At 42.5% G+C, this 18583-nt stretch overlaps 1 protein-coding gene across 2 annotated transcripts in view; it reads left to right on the top strand.

Moving 5' to 3' along the window:
- Positions 1-18583, top strand: part of PSME4 (proteasome activator subunit 4) — a 100076-nt gene extending 81493 nt beyond the window's left edge. For both annotated transcript variants that reach the window (XM_066625885.1, XM_066625893.1), the window contains 6 exons: positions 341-469; positions 1638-1793; positions 10611-10773; positions 12607-12740; positions 13868-14006; positions 16923-18583. In XM_066625885.1, the coding sequence (XP_066481982.1) occupies positions 341-469; positions 1638-1793; positions 10611-10773; positions 12607-12740; positions 13868-14002 (717 nt within the window). In that variant the 3' untranslated portion in view covers positions 14003-14006; positions 16923-18583. The remainder of the gene's footprint in view (positions 1-340; positions 470-1637; positions 1794-10610; positions 10774-12606; positions 12741-13867; positions 14007-16922) is intronic.

Here is an 18583-nt window from a genome sequence, read left to right as displayed (position 1 = left end):
GGTGTGTTTGTGGGTGTTTCCAAAATATTGCCACACATTGTAAAATGCTACCCTCTGAAGACTTGGGAAGGGGCAAGAGTTGTAAATGGGAATGGAAATGTTTCTGGTTCTTTTTCCTCCCTGACACACATGCTCATTGAGGTAATCTCAGACTCAGTATTGCACTTCAGGCTATTCTTTTACGCGTATGGCACAGGTGACTCATGTTTATGCTTAGAGATGCTGGCAATTCTGAATGTGCTCTGCATAGTATGTGTGTATTTTTTTTTTAACAAAATGAAGATTCATCTGGATCAGCAACCCATCTTTGCTTAACCTTTCGTGTTCTTGCTTTCAACAGATTGCTCCAGTGGAAAATGATAATAGCTATGATGAATTGAAGAGAGATGCCAAGATGTGCTTATCATTAATGTCTCAGGGATTGCTGTATCCTCAACAAGTGCCTTTGGTACTCCAGGTGCTAAAACAAGTGCGTGATACTTCAAATTGTATCAATAAAAGCATTTCATGGTGACTTTCTAAATTTATGTTGATAGCCCCTTGAGGGCTTGATTGATTTTACAAACATTCTCTTGTGGTCACCCTAATTTGCTGACTTGTAAAATCTCAATCATTTTGACAGGGACACTTATATGTATAGAGAGGGCCTAAGCATTGCAAGTGTCCCTTTTATTTATTAAACATAGAATGACCAAACCATGTTTCGGCTGTTAAAACTATGCTCTAGACTTGTCCAGTCCCTCCTTCCCTTGTATGTTCTAATTCTCTACTTCACTTCCTGTCATTACATCTGAATTGATTCGGCTGTTTTGAAAACTATACTTTGCCTTCAAACCAGAATTGGAAACAACTATTTGATATAGGTTTTCAGTTATCGTTTGGAGGCAAACTTCAGTTTGTGCTTACCATAATTTTTCACATTTGGGTAGAATGTCTCAAACAATGGCTTGCCGTGAACTAGGAAATGAAAGGGATAATCGGAGCTGACAAGGGGAGGAAGGAATGCCTGAGGCATGATCCTGGCAGCCAAACTCTAGACTTGCGGTTGCCTGTGAAACAGACAGTAGAGAGGAATTTTTGGTGGGTGTCACAGAGCTCTGTAAATCTGGAGAACTGCTAACACATCTTTTAAAAGCCTTGTTTAAAAAAATGGGATTTTTTTAGGAGGCAAGATGTTGAAGGGGATGGTGGTCAGCAGAGAGGAAGATAAGAAGAACCCTGCTAGATCCAACTCAAAGACGTATCTTAGTTCAGCATCCCATTTACTGCAGTGGCCCAGCAGCTGCTTGTGGAAGTCCACAAGCAGGATGGGGTCAGGTTTGGAAGGAACATGCATTGAGCATTAGAACAGCAAACATTTTGTAATTTAAAAAATAAATAAAATGCAGTTGAAGTCCAGCCCTCTTTCAAAATGAATGGAACACTTTCCTTCCATCCTCCCTTAATTTTAATTTTTTTTCTATCCTAGGATTTCAATTTATTTTCATTAACTGCTTGTAAACTATGAAATACAACTGGAGTCTTGTTTTTCATCATATCTTAGAAAGTGGCTTGATTGTCAACATACTTTTTCCTCTTTAAGAATTGGCTGTTTATTTTTCTGACTCTTCTCTTCTGTATTGTGTTGTTTTTTGCAGACAGCAAAGAGTTCCTCCTGGCATGCTAGATACACAGTGTTAACCTACCTTCAGACTATGGTGTTTTATAATCTTTTTATATTCCTAAACAATGAAGCGGCAGTGGATGATATTAGGTGGCTGGTTATACAACTACTAGAAGACGAACAGCTTGAGGTGAACAAATGTCTGTTGCATGTGTTGCTTGTCGATCCCTGCAAGATTCGTGTTTGTTGAATCTGTTAAAAGTGGAGGTTTGTAAATTTAAGCACAACTCAGCCAAAGTAAAGCATTTTTAAGTCTGTTTAAGTCTGTTTTCACTGGAAGTGTTAAGTGTATACTTTTTCAATTACCATTCTAGATTATGAAACAGACTGTCTAATTCAAAATTATTCCGCTAGTTATTGTGCCTAAATTTTTAGATGTGCTAAATTTTTTAGTTATTGTGCTTTAAATTTTAAAGCAGGGCCAGTCTGTAGGCTTACCATCCAAAGGTTACAGAACCATAGGTGGCTTTGTTGATCCATTATGCAGATTCAAGTCTGCATTAAAACCTCCTTAATTCCATCTTTTGATTTACCAACTATAGGCTGTTGGGGAACCTCCAGTGTTTTTGCAGTATTTCCCGCTTCCCCTTTTTTTACTTACCATCTAGCACTGTATAGGATTTGAAAACTTATTTTATGTAGGTCCTAATAAAGGTGTTACACTCCTTTTTGAATCTGAAGGTTAGGCAGGGCACATTAAGGAGGAAGGAAAAGAGCATGAAAACCAAAGTGAACAGATATGTCTGAAAGACACTGTTCACTTTGTTCACTTTCCAGCACTGACATAATGGCAGTGCAGCTTCGAGGTAAGGGAACAAACATTCCCTTACTTTGAGGAGGCCTCCATGAGTGGCAACCAACTGCATGATGCAGCACATGTCCCATTGGCACCGTTTTGCCAGTGCTGGAAAGCACTGACATAAGGGGTTAGGATTGCGCCCTTGGTTGTCAGGTGGCAGGCAATTCCAGTGAATAGGAATCTGCATGGGGAAAGGAATGCAGCATAATAGGAGCATAATTTTAGGCTGAACAAGAAGGCTGGTATGTGACATCCAAGGGAAAAGCAGATGAAAGAAAGGATGATATTCCGTTTCCCTGAAAATAAGACACTGTCTTATTTTTTATTTTTTTTGGCTCAAAAAAAACACACTAGGTCTTATTTTGGGGGTAGGTCTTTTTTTTTTTAAATCTACAACAATGCACTGCCCGCCTATCTACTCAGAAGTCAGTCCCTTTATAGTGAATGGAACTTACTCCCTGGAAGGTGTGGAGAGGGTGTCCCCTCAGTGCCCAGGAGGATGCCTGCCTGCCTGTCTACTCAGAAGTCAGTCCCTTTATAGTTAACAGGACTTACTCCCTGGAAAGTGTGGAGAGCCTCAGAGCCCGATAGGCAGGGTTGCATTGCTTGCTGCTTCCCGCCTCATCTCCTCCTCAGCGTCCTCTGCCCAAGGCAGCACAGCAGGCACTTTCTAGGTCAGGGGTCTCCAAACCCCGGCCTGGGGGCCAGATGCAGCCCGAAGCAAGCCTCTATCGGGCCCGCGGCCAGCCTCTTGTCCCCTGAAAGCCTCTGGCCCCCTCGACTGTACATGAAAGAGCTGTACTCTGATAGCTTCTGGAGGATGTTCTGAGGGCCGGAGAGGCTGAGTGAATGAGCTCACTCATTCATTTATTCGTTCATCTAAGTTTCAACTTTAGTTTAACTAAGTTCTTTATTTAAATTTTATATTTAAATTTTTTCTGGTCCTCAGCATTGCGCCAGATATTTCATGCGGCCCTCTGGCCAAAACATTTGGAGACCCCTATTCTAGGTGATGCATAAGGGAGTGCAGCGTTCCCAGTCACATTGTCCACCTGCCCCACCCGAGGACCCCTTCCGGCCCCCCCACATCCCGGCCCTGATCACAACTAGGTCTTATTTTTAGGTTAGGTCTTATATTTCAGCAATTCTCAAAAAACACACTTGGTCTTATTTTCAGGGAAACATGGTAGATGACACAAGACCAGTGTATAACAGAAGGAGCCATCACATCTGCAGTGAAGGCTTCTCTTTACTGTCCTTTCCCATGCTATGGTCCTTTAGATTCTCATATTTCACAACCACAGTACTGTTATCGCAGGTTAGTTAAATCATATACTTAAACCTTCCCCATCAAAATAAATGGGATTTGAAAGTGCTTTCCTTTGGCTGGATCATGCTCTTGTTCTCTAAACAATAATTATGTTTCTTTTTGCGCTGTGGCCAAATGCATTTCTTACTGATCTCATATGCCTAGTCAACTGTAAAAAGTCATGTGTATATTTAAAAATCCAACACTCATGGATTATACCCTTGTTTATACCCATGTTTACAATGTGCTGATTGCTGCTACCACATGTTTCTGTGGTTAGAGAAAATGGATATTATGGACAAATATTGTTCATGTGCAAGTGAAATGTCAATTGAGGCAAATGAATCAATTGGTAAATTACTAGGGCTGTTTCATGCTTGGTTTCAGAGCATTTTCTGAAACACGTTTCCCATCCAAGGCTGAATTTTGCAGCAATTAATCCATCAGAAAACCTTAACGACATTTTAAAAGTAGGTTTAATAGTTGTGGTCTTCAGAATCACCTCTCAAGAGCAGCTTTTATTTCATACTCCAGTGTTTCAGAGCTGAGAATGCTACTGAACCTGGCATCCTTCTACTGCAGTTATAGGAACATTCATCCAGCAATCTTAAAAAAACAAAAAAGCAGACAAAAACACGTGTGCTGTTCTCTCTTTATTAGCAATGCAAATGTGTGGGAATAATTTGAGGAACAAATTTGCAAATTTTCAGATGAATAGTATGTCCTTGCAGCACAGCAGTACAAATCAACAAAACACTCATTTGTCTTGCGACCATGTTGCTATGGTAACCTTGCTTTGGCAGTGGCTGTAATCTTGATTTTCCTTCCTCTGAGATGGCATGCCCCAGGATTCTGTTCCCTGTTACTCCAATCCAGAAATAGGTTTGCCAGATGAGTGATAGGCCATACAGATACAGTGTTTTAACCTGTTTTACCCTCTTGAGCACTGTGGAAGCAAAATACTGTGTGCCCAGTGAGGACTGCTTAAAACAAGCAAAAACACGCAGAGTTCCTATATTTTGATATCTTTAGGATAACAACAGTTTTGTCTTGCTATCTAAAGCATGCCTCTCTCGTTTGGGTGCAAGGGATTCAGACAGAATGTTGATAACACAATTTATTTAGATCTGTGAACAAGAACATTTTTGTTAATCTAAGAATGAATTGACTTTGGATACGGACCCCCTGCATTTATTCCAAACATCACCTTGTTCTTGTGGAAAATTCACAGAATTTCACAGAAGGAGTGGTCAGTTCAGGAAACTTTCATGTGGAGGGTATACTGACATTAATGGGCAGTTCCCTAAGAAGGCAAGTGACTAATCAGTGGTTTGAAGATAGGTTTTTAGTTAGGCCAGGGAGACCAACATTGAGATTCTATGTTAAGAAGCTAGGGACACTAGGCTTCTCCCTTAAGAAATATTTTATTGATTTTTCACATTTTTATGCCACGCTTGTTTCAAGGAGCTCAGGGTGGTATACATAGTTCCTCCTCTCCTTTTGTCTTCACAACAACCCTGTGAAGTAGGTGAGGCTGAGAGATCACCGGCCCAAGGTCACCCAGGAAACTTTGTGGCTGAGTGGAGATTTGAACCTGGGTCTTCCAGGTCTGTGTCCTATTCCCAAACCACTACTTCATCCTGCCTCTCCTGATATAGAGGCAGGTATATATATACCTGGTGATTTGGCCAGGTGATATAGAGGCCAATACCTTTGTTTCTCATGGGCTGAAACCCTTAACACAGTGGTTTTCAAACTCTCAGGGAGAGTTTGAACCACAGTAAGTCTTGGTGGGGGCAGGGGGGAGGCAGTGACATGATCCCCAGGATTGCGTTGCTAAGGGGGGCTTCAAGGACTGGGATGCACTCACCAGTCCCTGAAGCAGCCGTCCTGGGGTGCCGAGGAGCTCTGCACGAGCATCTGCAGGGCTCCCCAGGTCATCAAAAGTGAAAGTGGAGTGATCGAACTCCATCTCCACAAAACCGGAAGCGGAGCTCAGTCGCTCCACTTTCACTTTTAGAAGCCTGGGGGGCCCTGCAGATGCTTGCACAGGGCTCCCCGCACCCCAGGACAGCTGCTGCAGGGACTGGTGAGTGCACCCCAGTCCCTGCAGCCCCCCTTAGGAATGTGGTCCTGGGGATCGCGTCGCTGCCTCCTCCCTCCCGCTTCGCTATCCTGGCCCCTTAAGGGGGCAGAGGCCAGGGCTTCAGGCTGGGCATTGTGATGCCCCAGTTTGAAAACCACTGCCATAACATTACATGAAGGCCTGGCAGGATGTGTTGTACCTCGTGTTGGTGGAAGATCTGCATGAAGCCAGTAGTAGCCACTCTGTTAGAACAACCTACTTTCTTTCGTGGGGCTGAGTTAGAATTTATCTCCCAGTAGCATAGCTATGTGTTCCTGTATGCCTTTACATTGTTGGCCAAGATTCTGAGTGAAAACAGAATGATCTGGAAAGAATCTGCCCGGAAAGCCATGATAAACATTTTCAGCAACCTCCTTGAGTAGGTTAGTCTCAGATAAGGCCAAACTGTCAGGCCACAAATAGATTGCTTTGGGGGAAAAGGAGAATTGGCTGACAAATACAAAGGGGAGTTATAGATACCCTAACACTCTAATTCAAGGTGACTTCAATATGCTTGTCATATGGGTCTCTGGGCAAGCCATCTGTGTCCATTGGAATCACAGAGAATGAATGAAGGTGCTACTACAGGGATCAACGAAAGGAGTCTTGAGTCTTTCCATAATTTCAGGGGGCAGTTGTGGAATTTAGAGTCTTATTTGGAAGTAGATGAACTATGATTAGGAATAGCCCTGTTCCACATTTCCTAGACTATCTGTACTGGACAAAATGATTCGGTTTGAGGCAGCTTCCTACGTTTAAAATTCACTGATGTTGATTTTGATCTCTCAGTTCCCATTTTAGGCACACTTGTAGGTGCCTAAAATTCCAGTCGCAGTTGATGAGATCTGGAGCAGTCATTGTGATCAGTATTTTTAAACATTCTTTTCTTCTGTTATAATCATGTTGTAGGCTGTTCTAAGGTCTCTAGGAACTGACAGCCCAATCTTAACTAACTTTCCAATGCTAATGCAGCTGTGCCAACAGGTTGTGCTCTGCATCGTATGGGAGAGGGCAATCACAGAGTCACATTTGTTTCCTTACCTCAAGGCTGCTTTGTGGAAGCATGTGCTCTGGAAAGCTGGTTAAGATTGGGTTGTGAGAGACATAACATGAAGAATAAATATCGTGAAAATATCGACAGTGTTACCAATGAAAGGCATCCTAAGCACAGCCGTTGTCACCAAAGTTAAGGTTGGCCTCGGTCTGCCTCTGTGGCCAAATGATAAAGGAAGACCAAGGGAGAACTTCCTTTCTGAAACACACAATTAACTGATTTGAAAATTGACATGTTTGCCGAGAAATGCATACGGTTGCATTTAAATGTGAATGAAATGTTCTCCTCTTTCCAGGGTGCAAATATCTACCAATACTTTGCATCCAACCCAATGCATTAGGGTAATTTATACCCTTGAACATAATGTTCTAAAGTGCTGCAAAGCCAAAAGTGAATTTGGAAATCATGTAATCACTAGCATAGAAAGTTAACAAGCTCTTGGCTTGACTTTCTCTTTTCTCTAGTATATTATTCAATTTGTGATAAGCCTTTATTAAGTAAAAGAACCATTCTGGGACCATTCATCAGCAATTCACTCTCATCTTAGCTAAGTTGCTATGTGAAAGGTGAATTGCTTACTCACTCTGGGATGGAAAGAAGACCTGACAGTGGAGTGAGCAGGGAATGGTTTTTATTTGCATTTCATCGCAGTGTGTTTAAAATCAGTTTAATAGTGCCCTATTAATAACTTTATTCAATGCACACACCCTGCAGCAAGGACCACCAAGTGACCAAATTCTTGAGATTTACAAGATATCCTAGCACTTGTTGCAAACATCTCCCCAAGAAGTTTAAAGCACTTCTGCATGTGAGGTTGAAATTTGGAAGCAGGGAATATTTGCTGTAGTCTCTCTCTCTCTGGCTTGTTTTTAAGAGGATATGGGGAGGGATAAACTTCTAATTATGAATAGTTGGAATTCCACTAATTAGTCTTGGGGGTGGGGTTCAGACCAAAAACTTAAGGAAAAATTACCCCATTTAAGCAGAATAAAGGCAGGTTCCAGATCTCCTGCCTGACATTCACTAATTGTAAATGCTAAGAGTCAACCTGGGGTCTCACATAGGAAGAATGTGTACGAGGCTGACAAAGTCTACACAAGTTACTAGCTCACAACTTTTTTTTTTAACTAGCTATCCTTGCCTTATGAACATGTATTGGCTATTTATGGCACACAGCACCAAAAAGAACCAGCTCACTTCCAGTTTTAGAAATACTTATCTACCTGGCCACCTGAAGGTCAAGTCTCCTTGCCACAAGTAACTAGATTTTTGCTGGGTTCTTTACTGGCTCTTTACTGGGTCTCCCACTGGCCTTTGGCCTCTCCCATTCCTGTGAGTGAATGAAAGAGCTACCCTTTTACAGGAAGAGCTACCCTTTTCTCCTGAAAAACCCCATATGATAGGCCCTGCTCATACCCACAGAAAACCCAACTGTTACTCAGAACAGCTAATGGAGAGGGACTGGGGGAGAAATAGAGTCTCAGGAGCTGTGGGGAAACAGGTTGAAGGCTACATTTGACCTACACACATGAGGTTTCTTTATCCATAACATACATGTTAACCACAACCTTATGGTAGTGCCAATTGAGAAAACATCAGAAGATTATTAAGGAGACAGTTACGTCTCACTTCATCGCATATGAGCAGAGAATTGCCAAGAGGTCAGTAGCACACTTTGGATGCCCACCTCTTGCGTGGTCCTGCAAGTGGAATAGGCCATTATAGAACATTGGATTTCTATCTGCATGTTTCATATCTCAATTTGTCTTTTCATGTCCTCAGAGCAGGAGTGCCTTGCATTGTACATATAGGGAGAACTGCATGGCATTGTGGGAGATATAAGGCTTTCCATTCCTTGTAATGCTCGTTTTTGCCTCAGTGCACTCCCTATGGGTAGTGGGAGCGAGAAACAGTTACTGTGCCCAGGTCCTATGCCTCTGTTGGGACTGAATCATCAGCCTTTGTCTTTAGATAATTTGTAGTGTTTATAGTGATTGTGTTCATCATCAGGCTGATTTAACCTGCATTTTGGGAGTAACTGGCTGAATTTTCTAAAAGCTCCTTGCAGCAATAGGACAATCCTCATGCCACCACACAGTTGCAAATAAATAGTTTTATACGTATGTTAAGAAAAACCACTGCCAGGTCATAGTTATTCTGTAAGAACTAAAATCTACGAGTCACTGGATTTTTGCATAATCTTGTCGCCATTGTTGTACTTGGTGGCTTTGCAATACAGCTTTTAAATACTGCTTATAATAACAGGCACTTATATTGAGTATCTTTAGGTATTGTGTGTATTACTGCTAGCTAGCAGCTTTTAATTTTGCGCAAAAGTTTTGGTTGTATGTGACCTTGTGCTTACTGTAAGAAAATGTACTGATTCTTTTATGGTTTCTGTTGAGGGAGTGTTTTCTAACAGTTTTATGACACAGATACTTTGAGTCCTGTTGCTTGTAGCCAGAGGTCATTAGATTTGGCAGCTTTTGTAAAGATGCAGTTATTTTTATTTTACAAGTGTGTGTCGCTTAGCAAGGTTCCAACCAACAACGGACCCACATGTATGATGATCCATTATTGGCCTATTGTACAGTAACTGAAAACGCCTTACCTTTATGCTGTTTGTGTTAGGAGGCCCTAGAGGCTTCTTCCGGGTCACACTGTGCCTCCACAGGGCTGTGAATGGCCCACAGAAGCCCCTGGGAGCCACTTCCTGTTTTCAGAAATAAGCTTCTGGTTTGTGTCTGAAAACTGGAAATTGTTTCTGGATGCTTCGGCAGGCTATTATGAGGCCTGTGGAGGCCCAGCATGATCTGAAACATGGCTTTGGGCCCCCTAATGGCACCACCACAAAGGCAAGTTTTTGCATAACAATGAAATCATTTGACTGGGTTCAGAGAATGTATCCCCATCATTAAGTGACACATGTCAGTACTTTACAGGTTTATATCCTTCCTTGCCATTATTGAGGTCCTCAAGGTGACTCACAAATTTGTTTGAATATTGTTGTTTGCAGTCTCAGTGAGGCCAAGCTTCCACATATAAATCTTTCACCTAGGATCAAAGGAACAGATTCTCTTACCTAATGTCTTCAGGTTGTGGCTGTTTTGGCCACAGCAGTCCCCACCCCTCTCTGACCAAGTACAGGAGCAGATAACAGTGTCCTGGTCAGAAGGAAGGGCTATTGCACAGCTCGTTCAAGCCAGTTGTTTGTGAATACCTATTCACTTCTTCAGAGAATCTCAGCAGTGTTCATCTGTCAAAGGTTACAGGTCATGATAGGTACATGCAAGCGCCTGATTTGAGAAGTAGCCTACCTCGGAATGCCAGATGCAGAGGAGGGCTCCAGGATACAGGTTGTGTCTTGTAGTCTTGTGTGCTCCCTGAAGCATTTGGTGAACCACTGTGAGATACAGGAAGTTGAACTAGATGGGCCTTTGGCCTGATCCAGCGAGGCTCTTATGTTCTTAATGTTGACTAGAACTGTGTTTTTGATACAAGTGATATAACTGCATGAAAAGCAGGGATAAAAATTGAGAGACTTTTCTTGCATACGTTAACATGAATCTGTTGATCTCTGAAGAGCAGCAGTAGCGTAAATGTTGTCTTGCAAGTTGGATAAATTTGGTTCAGTAACCAGATATCTTTGTCTGATACTAGGTGAGAGAGATGGCTGCCACAACACTGAGTGGCCTGCTGCAGTGTCACTTCCTGGTGATTGATGACCACATTCAGACTCACTTTGAGCAGCTCTGCAAGAGAAGACTCCCAAAGAAGAGAAAACGAAACCTCACCACTGTAGTGGATACTATCCCCCCTGCAGGTAAGTAGGGGATCACTCAAGGAACCACCATTGTGGAAAGACTTGTTCAAAGTCTTTGCCCTAACTTTGAACAGATATTTTCTCATGGCTTAGGCCAGTTCCCCATTTCTGAGAGAGGTCTGATTTGGAAGAGTGGAGAGGGTAATGTATTTGGGAGTGTCAGCTGAAACACCTTTTGAGAGTCAGTGAAAGCCAGTCAGAAGCCAGCAGTGGGATCCAGATATGGCAGCTGGTGATAGAAGTAAAGTGAACCCAAAGTCACAAGCAAGGTGTCAGTCTCGTATAACTACCTGTTCCAGTGGACAAAGGATGTGCAGGTTGGGAAGAGAGACTTGGAAAGGCAGAAAAGGACCTTGTGAGCTAACAGGCAGGTGGACTGATTGGGTATGTTCTGGAACCTTATGTTCCTAGCAGGATTTCTACGAAGGGGACATTAGGCAAATTGCTCTCTTTTAGCAGTGAACAATTGGGAGTAAAAAGTGGGATAAGAATCTGAAAGCACTTTGTACAGTAATAGGTGCTATGTGAAAACTATAATTTTTGAGGCCTCCCTAGGCCTCAGAACAGCTTCAGACATGACTGGAGCAAGACTCCAGTTGTGTTCGGAACTTGGTGGAGCCCAAATTTTGTGCAACTTGATTTCACGCAAAATTTGGTATTCGCATGGGTTTCAGGAACGGAACTGTTGCAAATAATGAGACTCCACCTGTAGTTTCAGACTGATTGAGCACTCCCTAAAGGGACCTTGGGCAGTGAGCAAGTAGAGCCTTTTCCTTGCACCTGACAGAGCAGTAGCCTTTCTGTTGTTGCTGAGGAGAGGGAAGGGGAGTGGAGAAATATTTCTTTCTGCCACATTATGTCTGGGGCATTGCAGAATACTGGGAATATTTAGTAGACTATTGACCAACCTGAGTTCCATCACCTAACTCCCAATCACTGAGTAAACTCTGGCTGTGGATCAGGAGGCTCACGTATTCAGGAGATTTAAATTTGCTTCCTACTCACTCATGCTTGTGGTTTGAAGTTCTCAGAGCACAGCTCTACCATGATGCAGTCAGGCATGTTCACTGGGAGTGGCATATTTAGTGTCTTCCTTCCCTCTACCTCTAAACTTGGAAGTTTAGGAGCTCCTGGGGCGGGAACCAAGTGATATGGGCAGTTCATATCTCTCTTTTTCACTTCTGCTTTCAGTAGAGAAACAGGATTTCGTAGACCATACAATCTCACTCTGGAACATCTTGGCTGACCTCAAAGTATGCATCTGAGAGAGGCGGCACTCCAGAGTCAGACTGCTTTTCCTGCCAAATCACTGTCATCTAAAGCTAGTTGATTGATGACAAGGGTTCAGGCCTTTTCTGAAGAGGGACCCTATTTATAGAACTTCTGCCAAGATGGGCCTGGATGGTCAATTCATCGTAACTCTTTAGAAAGGCACAAGTGTGGTATTTCCTACCCCACACTTGTGCTCTGACTTTGCTGGGTTGTTTCCTGTAATGGTTATGAAGTTTTTATTAGAGTTTAAAATTAATGTTTAACAAGTTTCATTTTTATGTTTTTTTTAGGTGTATAAGAGCCCAACTTTAAAGTAAAAGGCAGAATATAAAGTTAAAGCAAAAAATAAAAATAAACTCCACTACCAAGAACTTTTGTAACAGAATCAGAAACTTATCAGTGCCTAAGAGGTGTATTACATAAGGAGTTTTATTATTGCACCATTGTTTGAAAAGAGCTTTTTGGTTATTCCATGTTATTGGAGCTGAGGCTGGGAGTGTCAGTGATTTATATGTAGAAGAATGTTGTCTTATAAAGAATTGCTGACTTGTTTTGTTACAGATTTGGTTAAGCGCCATGCTGGTGTGCTGGGACTTAGTGCATGCATTTTGTCCAGTCCTTATGATGTACCCACCTGGATGCCTCATCTGTTGATGGATCTTAGTGCACACTTGAATGATCCTCAGCCTATTGAAGTAAGAATAATCTCTTGTTGCATTCACTAAGACCAGACCTACCCATTAGTGCCTTGATAAGATGGAAGACCCTCCCCAGGGGGTGCACTTGGCCCCATCAATGGGTTACTTTTAGAAGCAGACAAAAACTTCCTTGTTTCATCAAGCTTTTAAGGCATCTGTTTGGTATCCTGTCTTAGATTGACGATAGTCCTGCTGCTCTTCAGTTACTCTAGTTATTTTGTTTGATTTTACTGACTTTAACTATTGTTTTATATAAATTTAAAATAATGGTTCATTAGAGCAGGGACTTAAAGTACAATCCTATACATGTCTCCTCAGAAGTAAGCCTCATTTGGTTCAATGGGACTTAGGGCGCAATCCTAACCCCTTATGTCTGTGCTTTCCAGCATTGACATAAGGGCAATGCAACTCTGAGGTAAGGGAACAAACATTCCCTTACTTTGAGGAGGGCTCCTTGAGTGACACCGAACTGCAGGATGCAGCACATGCCCCATTGGCACAGCTATGCCAGTGCTGGAAAGCACTTACATAAGGGGTTAGGATTGCATCCTCAGTCCCTTGGTAAGTGTACAACATTGCAGTCTTGGTCTGTATGAGGTCTTATTTAGGAAGCATTAATTTTTAAGGGAATGTTCTGACTTAATGGATTTGCATTTTCAGCACTTGGATCAAAATCACAGGGCTGAAGTGGTTTAGGACCATTGAGGCTTTTGTTGTTCATTTTGCAGCTACCTTTCAAAACATCAGAAGGTGGCGGCTCACACCTTGTGAAATTCCTTGTAACCTATCCTGCATATGTCCCCCTTTGTTGGAAACTGACAAGGCTTTTTCAAGAAGGATTTCCTGGGTTCTCTCAATTTCTCTTATTGTCTCTGATTATTTTGCTGGTTTTCATTGTTGTTGTTTTTTGGTTGTTTTTTTGCTGCTGTTGGGTATTTTAAAAAAATAGTTTTTAACGAGTTTTGGAAATTACCCTCAGAGGCAGGGTAAAATTTTTGAATAAACATTTTGAATTCTATGTGTTCACATCAAAAGCAGCAGAGATGTGAATGTTTTTACCTGTGCCAGCACAGAATAACGTTGCTTCAGATACTCACTCTGTATATTTGCTGCCTGCTACACAGATGACAGTGAAGAAAACTCTGTCCAACTTCCGGAGGACTCACCATGACAACTGGCAGGAGCACAAGCAACAATTCACTGATGACCAACTACTTGTCCTTACTGACCTCTTGGTGTCACCGTGCTATTACGCTTAATGAGGTGAGACTGTGTAATGCAGTCTATGACCTTGGGCTAATAAAGTCGTCTTGAAAATGTCTTCATGGTTTCCAGCTGGGCTTGGCAGGCGCTAGCATAACACGGGAGCGGTATTACATTCATTTTACACCTTAGGAGTTCAGGACGTCTTACACAGCTCTTTCCAGGGATGGGAAAACCCAGTGTGGCTTGGCTCGAGTTGTTGAGTCACCACCCTCCATGACTTGACTCAAAAAAGAGACCTAACAGGGCACTTTCTGAGTCTCCAAATCACATTTTAGTGACTGTAATGGACTTGAGTAGAGTTGCACTGCCTTAAAAAACCTGCCTTGGAAAAAACAGGGCTGCTGCTGTGGACTGTGTTTGTGTCAGAGCTCTCTTTGAACACTCTCTTGCTGTCCCCACCCATCTGTAAGCAGGGCAGGGTGGGATAGGAGGCATAGCAAGGACACAATTGGCGAGAGGGAGGAGAGTCACAAGCAGCAGTTGGGAGCTTAACAGGATCACCTGATCCTTGAAAGCCCTCCTCAGAAGTAGTCCCACTGTAGCCGGTCATTCAGTGAGAGTCCCCTTCCCTCCCAAGTAGCAAAGCATGATCTCTATAAACTCCTCCCCTTCCTCCTCTCTCTCCCTGGGCTGAGTCACCCCCTTTAAAAAGCCAGCCATGGGAAAAACAGGGTTGCTGCTGGGCTCTGTGTGTTTGGGGAGGTTCTTTTTAAATACTTCCCTGCTGCTCCCTTCCATCTGTAAAGAGGAAGAACTGTGTCAGAGCCAGTAGAGAAGCGGCAAGAGGGAGGAGGGTCACAAGCAGCAGCTGGGAGGCTTACCAGGATGACCTGATCCTTGGCAACCCTACTCAATAGTCCCACTTTAGCTGGTCTTTCAATGAGGGTTGCCCCTCCCCTTCTCCTCCTGCCCTCTCTCAGCCAGTGGAAATATAAGAATGCCCATCCTTTGTCCAATGATCAGTTCCTTCCTTCTTATCAGAGGTGGGAAAAGAGAACCTAGTCCCGCCTCCCTGCTCCAGCTCACATTAACCCTTTCCTACCTCCTGGCTGGAACTCCTTGCTGATCTCTAGTCAGAATTATGGCCCACTAAGTTTTCCATGCCACAGAAACAGTAAGCAAGCACAGGCAGACTCAGGTCAGCATGCGTGGGAACGAGTGCCAAGTCAGGGGGGCCCTGAGTCTTTCACGCACATGATACATGAGTTGCAGAGTCACCGAAAATTGTGTATTTTCGCAATTCGCGTCTGAGTCACCTGGCTTGAGTTCCCAACACTGGTTTTTTCCTCCTGTGTTTTGTCCTTGCAAAAACCCTGTCAGGTAGGTTAGGCTGAGATATGGCAGTTGACAAGAGATCACCTGGGGGAGCTGACCAAGCCGAAATTCAAACCCATGTCTCCCTAGTCCCTGTCCAATGCTTTAACTCATTGTTTCTCAAACTGTGGGTCAGGATCCACTTAATCAATTTTTTTCGCAATCCAATTTTAGAGGGTCCCCATTCATTTCAATGTTTTATTTTTAATATATTAGACTTGATGTCACGATGGTATGTGACTGTGTTTGGGGTTATGTTACAGATCTGCACTTTTAACAGGCTACTAGGCATATGCTTTTAACAATGATAGTAAATGGGACTTATTCTTGGGTAAGTGTGGGTAGGATTGCAGCCTCGGATGGTTAAACATTTTCCTGCTTGATGATATCACTTCCGGTGGGTCCTGACAGATTCACATTCTGAAAAGTGGGTCCCAGTGCTAAAAGCTTGAGAACTGCTGCTCTAACTAAAACACCACACTGTCTCTTAATCTTTTTTCTTTTTCTCCAGCAGGAGTGTCTCTACATAGCTCAGTTAAAATACTAGGAATGTTAGAATTGATGGCCCTTCTGGCATAAGATAGGATAAATCTTGTAAAGTGAATTCATAAAGTGTAGCAAGCTGCGGACAGCTTTGATGCTAGTTTTCACAGTCCCTCCTTCTGAGATTAGTTTGCTTCCACCTTCACAGAAGGTTTGTTTGTTTACATAGAACAGGGGTGCCCAAACCCTGGCCCTGGGGCCACTTGCGGCCCTCAAGGACTCCCAGTGCGGCCCTCAGGGACACCCCAGTCCCCAGTGAGCCTCTGGCCCTCCGGAAATTTGCTGGAGCCCGCACTGGCCAGATGCAACTGCTCTCAGAGTGAGGGCGACTGTTCGACCTCTTGTGTTAGCTGTGGGATGAAAGCTCCCTCCACTGCTTGTTGTTTCACATCTGTGATGCAGTAGCGGCAGCAAAGAAAAGGCCAGCCTTGCTTTGTGCAAAGCCTTTTATAGGCCTTGAGCTATTGCAAGACCTTCATTCATTCGTGTAAGTTCCACCTCTAGTATAGTAATTTATGTAAACTTATTCAAATTTTAAATGTAAATTAATTCTTTTGTTCTCCGGCCCCTGACATTGTCAGAGAGATAATGTGGCGTTCCTGCTGAAAACTTTGGACACCCCTGACATAGAAGAATGAAATCATGCTCAAAGAACTCTTGGGGGGGGGGTGTCTTGTCAGGCTTCTGTTTTGTTAGAGCAACACTGGTCAATAGCTCTGATATTAGATAGAGGTGCCAATTGAGAGTAACCAGCAGTAGAGGGAATGGCATTTGATGAAGGGGCTGGTTCAGTTGTTACACTCTTAAGAAATTACCACAGGCAGGGCTGTCCCCCTTTGACTAGAATTGTGGCAGAGAGAATATACTCTGCCTATATTTTGACTCCAGGAAGGAGCACCTGAACCTGGCAGCTGGGGAGGTGCAGGGGAATAGTGTGTTGACAGATATTTCTCATTCCAAACCCCATTTTCAGGATAGACATGCATGTCCTTGTTTTTGCTAAACATAGATCTGAGCTCTCTTTCTGTCATTATCATTTGTTTTTCTCTCTTTCAGGTTCTTAGAAAAGTGAGGGTCTGCTACCATTTCTGCAAAAATAAAGGAAACTCGGAACTAATTTATTGTATACAGAACCCTTTTGGATTTGGTAATTCAGAGGCTTAAGGATGGAATCCTTTTCAGAAGTTGCATACCTTAAGTCCTTGCAGGGAAGATTCTGTTAACTGAGGATTTCTGCTCTGCTGGGGAGAGAGGGTGTGACCACTGTGTTCCAAGGGCCCAATCATGAATTTTTCATGCCTTTCGTGCAAATACCTTGCATTGGCATAAAGCCCAATTCTTTTCTTTCTCTTGCACACTTACACTTTTCATTTTCTTCTTATATACTCCTTCCTTGGTTATATGTGACACAAATGAACAATCAGACATGTTCTATCACTCTGGACATTGAGGTGCTCTAGTTTTGGGTGCTCAAACTCTTCATTTTATCTGCCTGCAAGTAGAATAGCCATGAATTGTAGGCCACTTCCTTGTAAGGGTAGGCCAAAAATTCAATTTCTTCCCCAATTTCCACTTCCATGAAACACTAGGCTGTGCAGAACTCTGAGCTGGGTTATCTCTGCTGGGTTTAAGCCTTACTTCTAAGCAAATACCTTTTGTGCAAATACCTAGATCTGTACAGTGGAGGAGAGAATTTTGTGTAAGATCCATGTGTAAGATTCAGGACTAAACCTTAACTTTTGCCCATATTTGTAAGAGGCAGTCTGTGGCTCTTTTCATTTCAAAAGAATCTTTGGACAATGGTGGTAGCTTTTGGCTCTCAGCAGTTTTATTTCAGACACTGAAGAAGTATGCTCACATGTTTCTAGTGAGTGGCTGAAGACTTTTAAAATGAAATGTCTCCATTTACTAAGATTGTTAGTCCCATATCTTTCCATTCACTTTACCTTCCCATCACAGAACAAATATTTAACTTAAAAACAGAAGTACTGTATCTCTCCTTCCTGTACTCCAACTCCTTTTTGGCCTGCAACTCTGGTGGCTATTGCTGGCTATTTCACAATATGTTCAATATGTGTTACATAGATGTAAAAGATTGTATAAATTGTAGAAACACTGCATTGGCAAAAGCACTGTACAGTTTGCAAAAATTTTACATAATCCCATTGTGAGATTAACTTGTAAAGAATCACACTTTTAGGTGTTAATATAGTGCTTTCAGCTTTTGTATCTGATTAAATGCCAATTTCTTCTGGTTTTTAATATTCCCTTTCCCTTCTTTAATGAAAACTTTTTAGGTTTTTGGCTTGATTTTCATTTATCTTCTTAGCAAGTCTGACTTTTAAAAAAAAATATACCATCTGCCCCCTTTCCCTCCCTTTAAGAATGCAAGCAATGATATATCCTGATATGTGGCAAATTATAGAGTGCAAGAATATTTCCATGCTGGGGAAAAAAATCTCTGAAAATTGTGTGTGTTTTCATCATTCTGCACTTCCTGTACTTTTTTTGTAAAACAGGAATAATCCATTTTTGAATCACTTGCCTGCTGGGAAACCGTACCAAGTTTTTAAAAGCACAGTAGTGTAGCTAGTACAGTATCTCATGAGAGTCAACACACAGAAAACAACTCATGTATAGTATAGTGCCAAAATGCTGCCACCTCTTTTCAGTTGTGTACTTAGTTTGAAGCTGAATAAATAAGTTGTTTGTAAGAA

The sequence above is a fragment of the Tiliqua scincoides genome, chromosome 1 (assembly GCF_035046505.1).
Source record: "Tiliqua scincoides isolate rTilSci1 chromosome 1, rTilSci1.hap2, whole genome shotgun sequence".
In the NCBI taxonomy this organism is placed as follows: domain Eukaryota; kingdom Metazoa; phylum Chordata; class Lepidosauria; order Squamata; family Scincidae; genus Tiliqua; species Tiliqua scincoides.
Note: the sequence above shows the minus strand (reverse complement) of the source record. Positions and strands in the feature narration are given on the sequence as shown.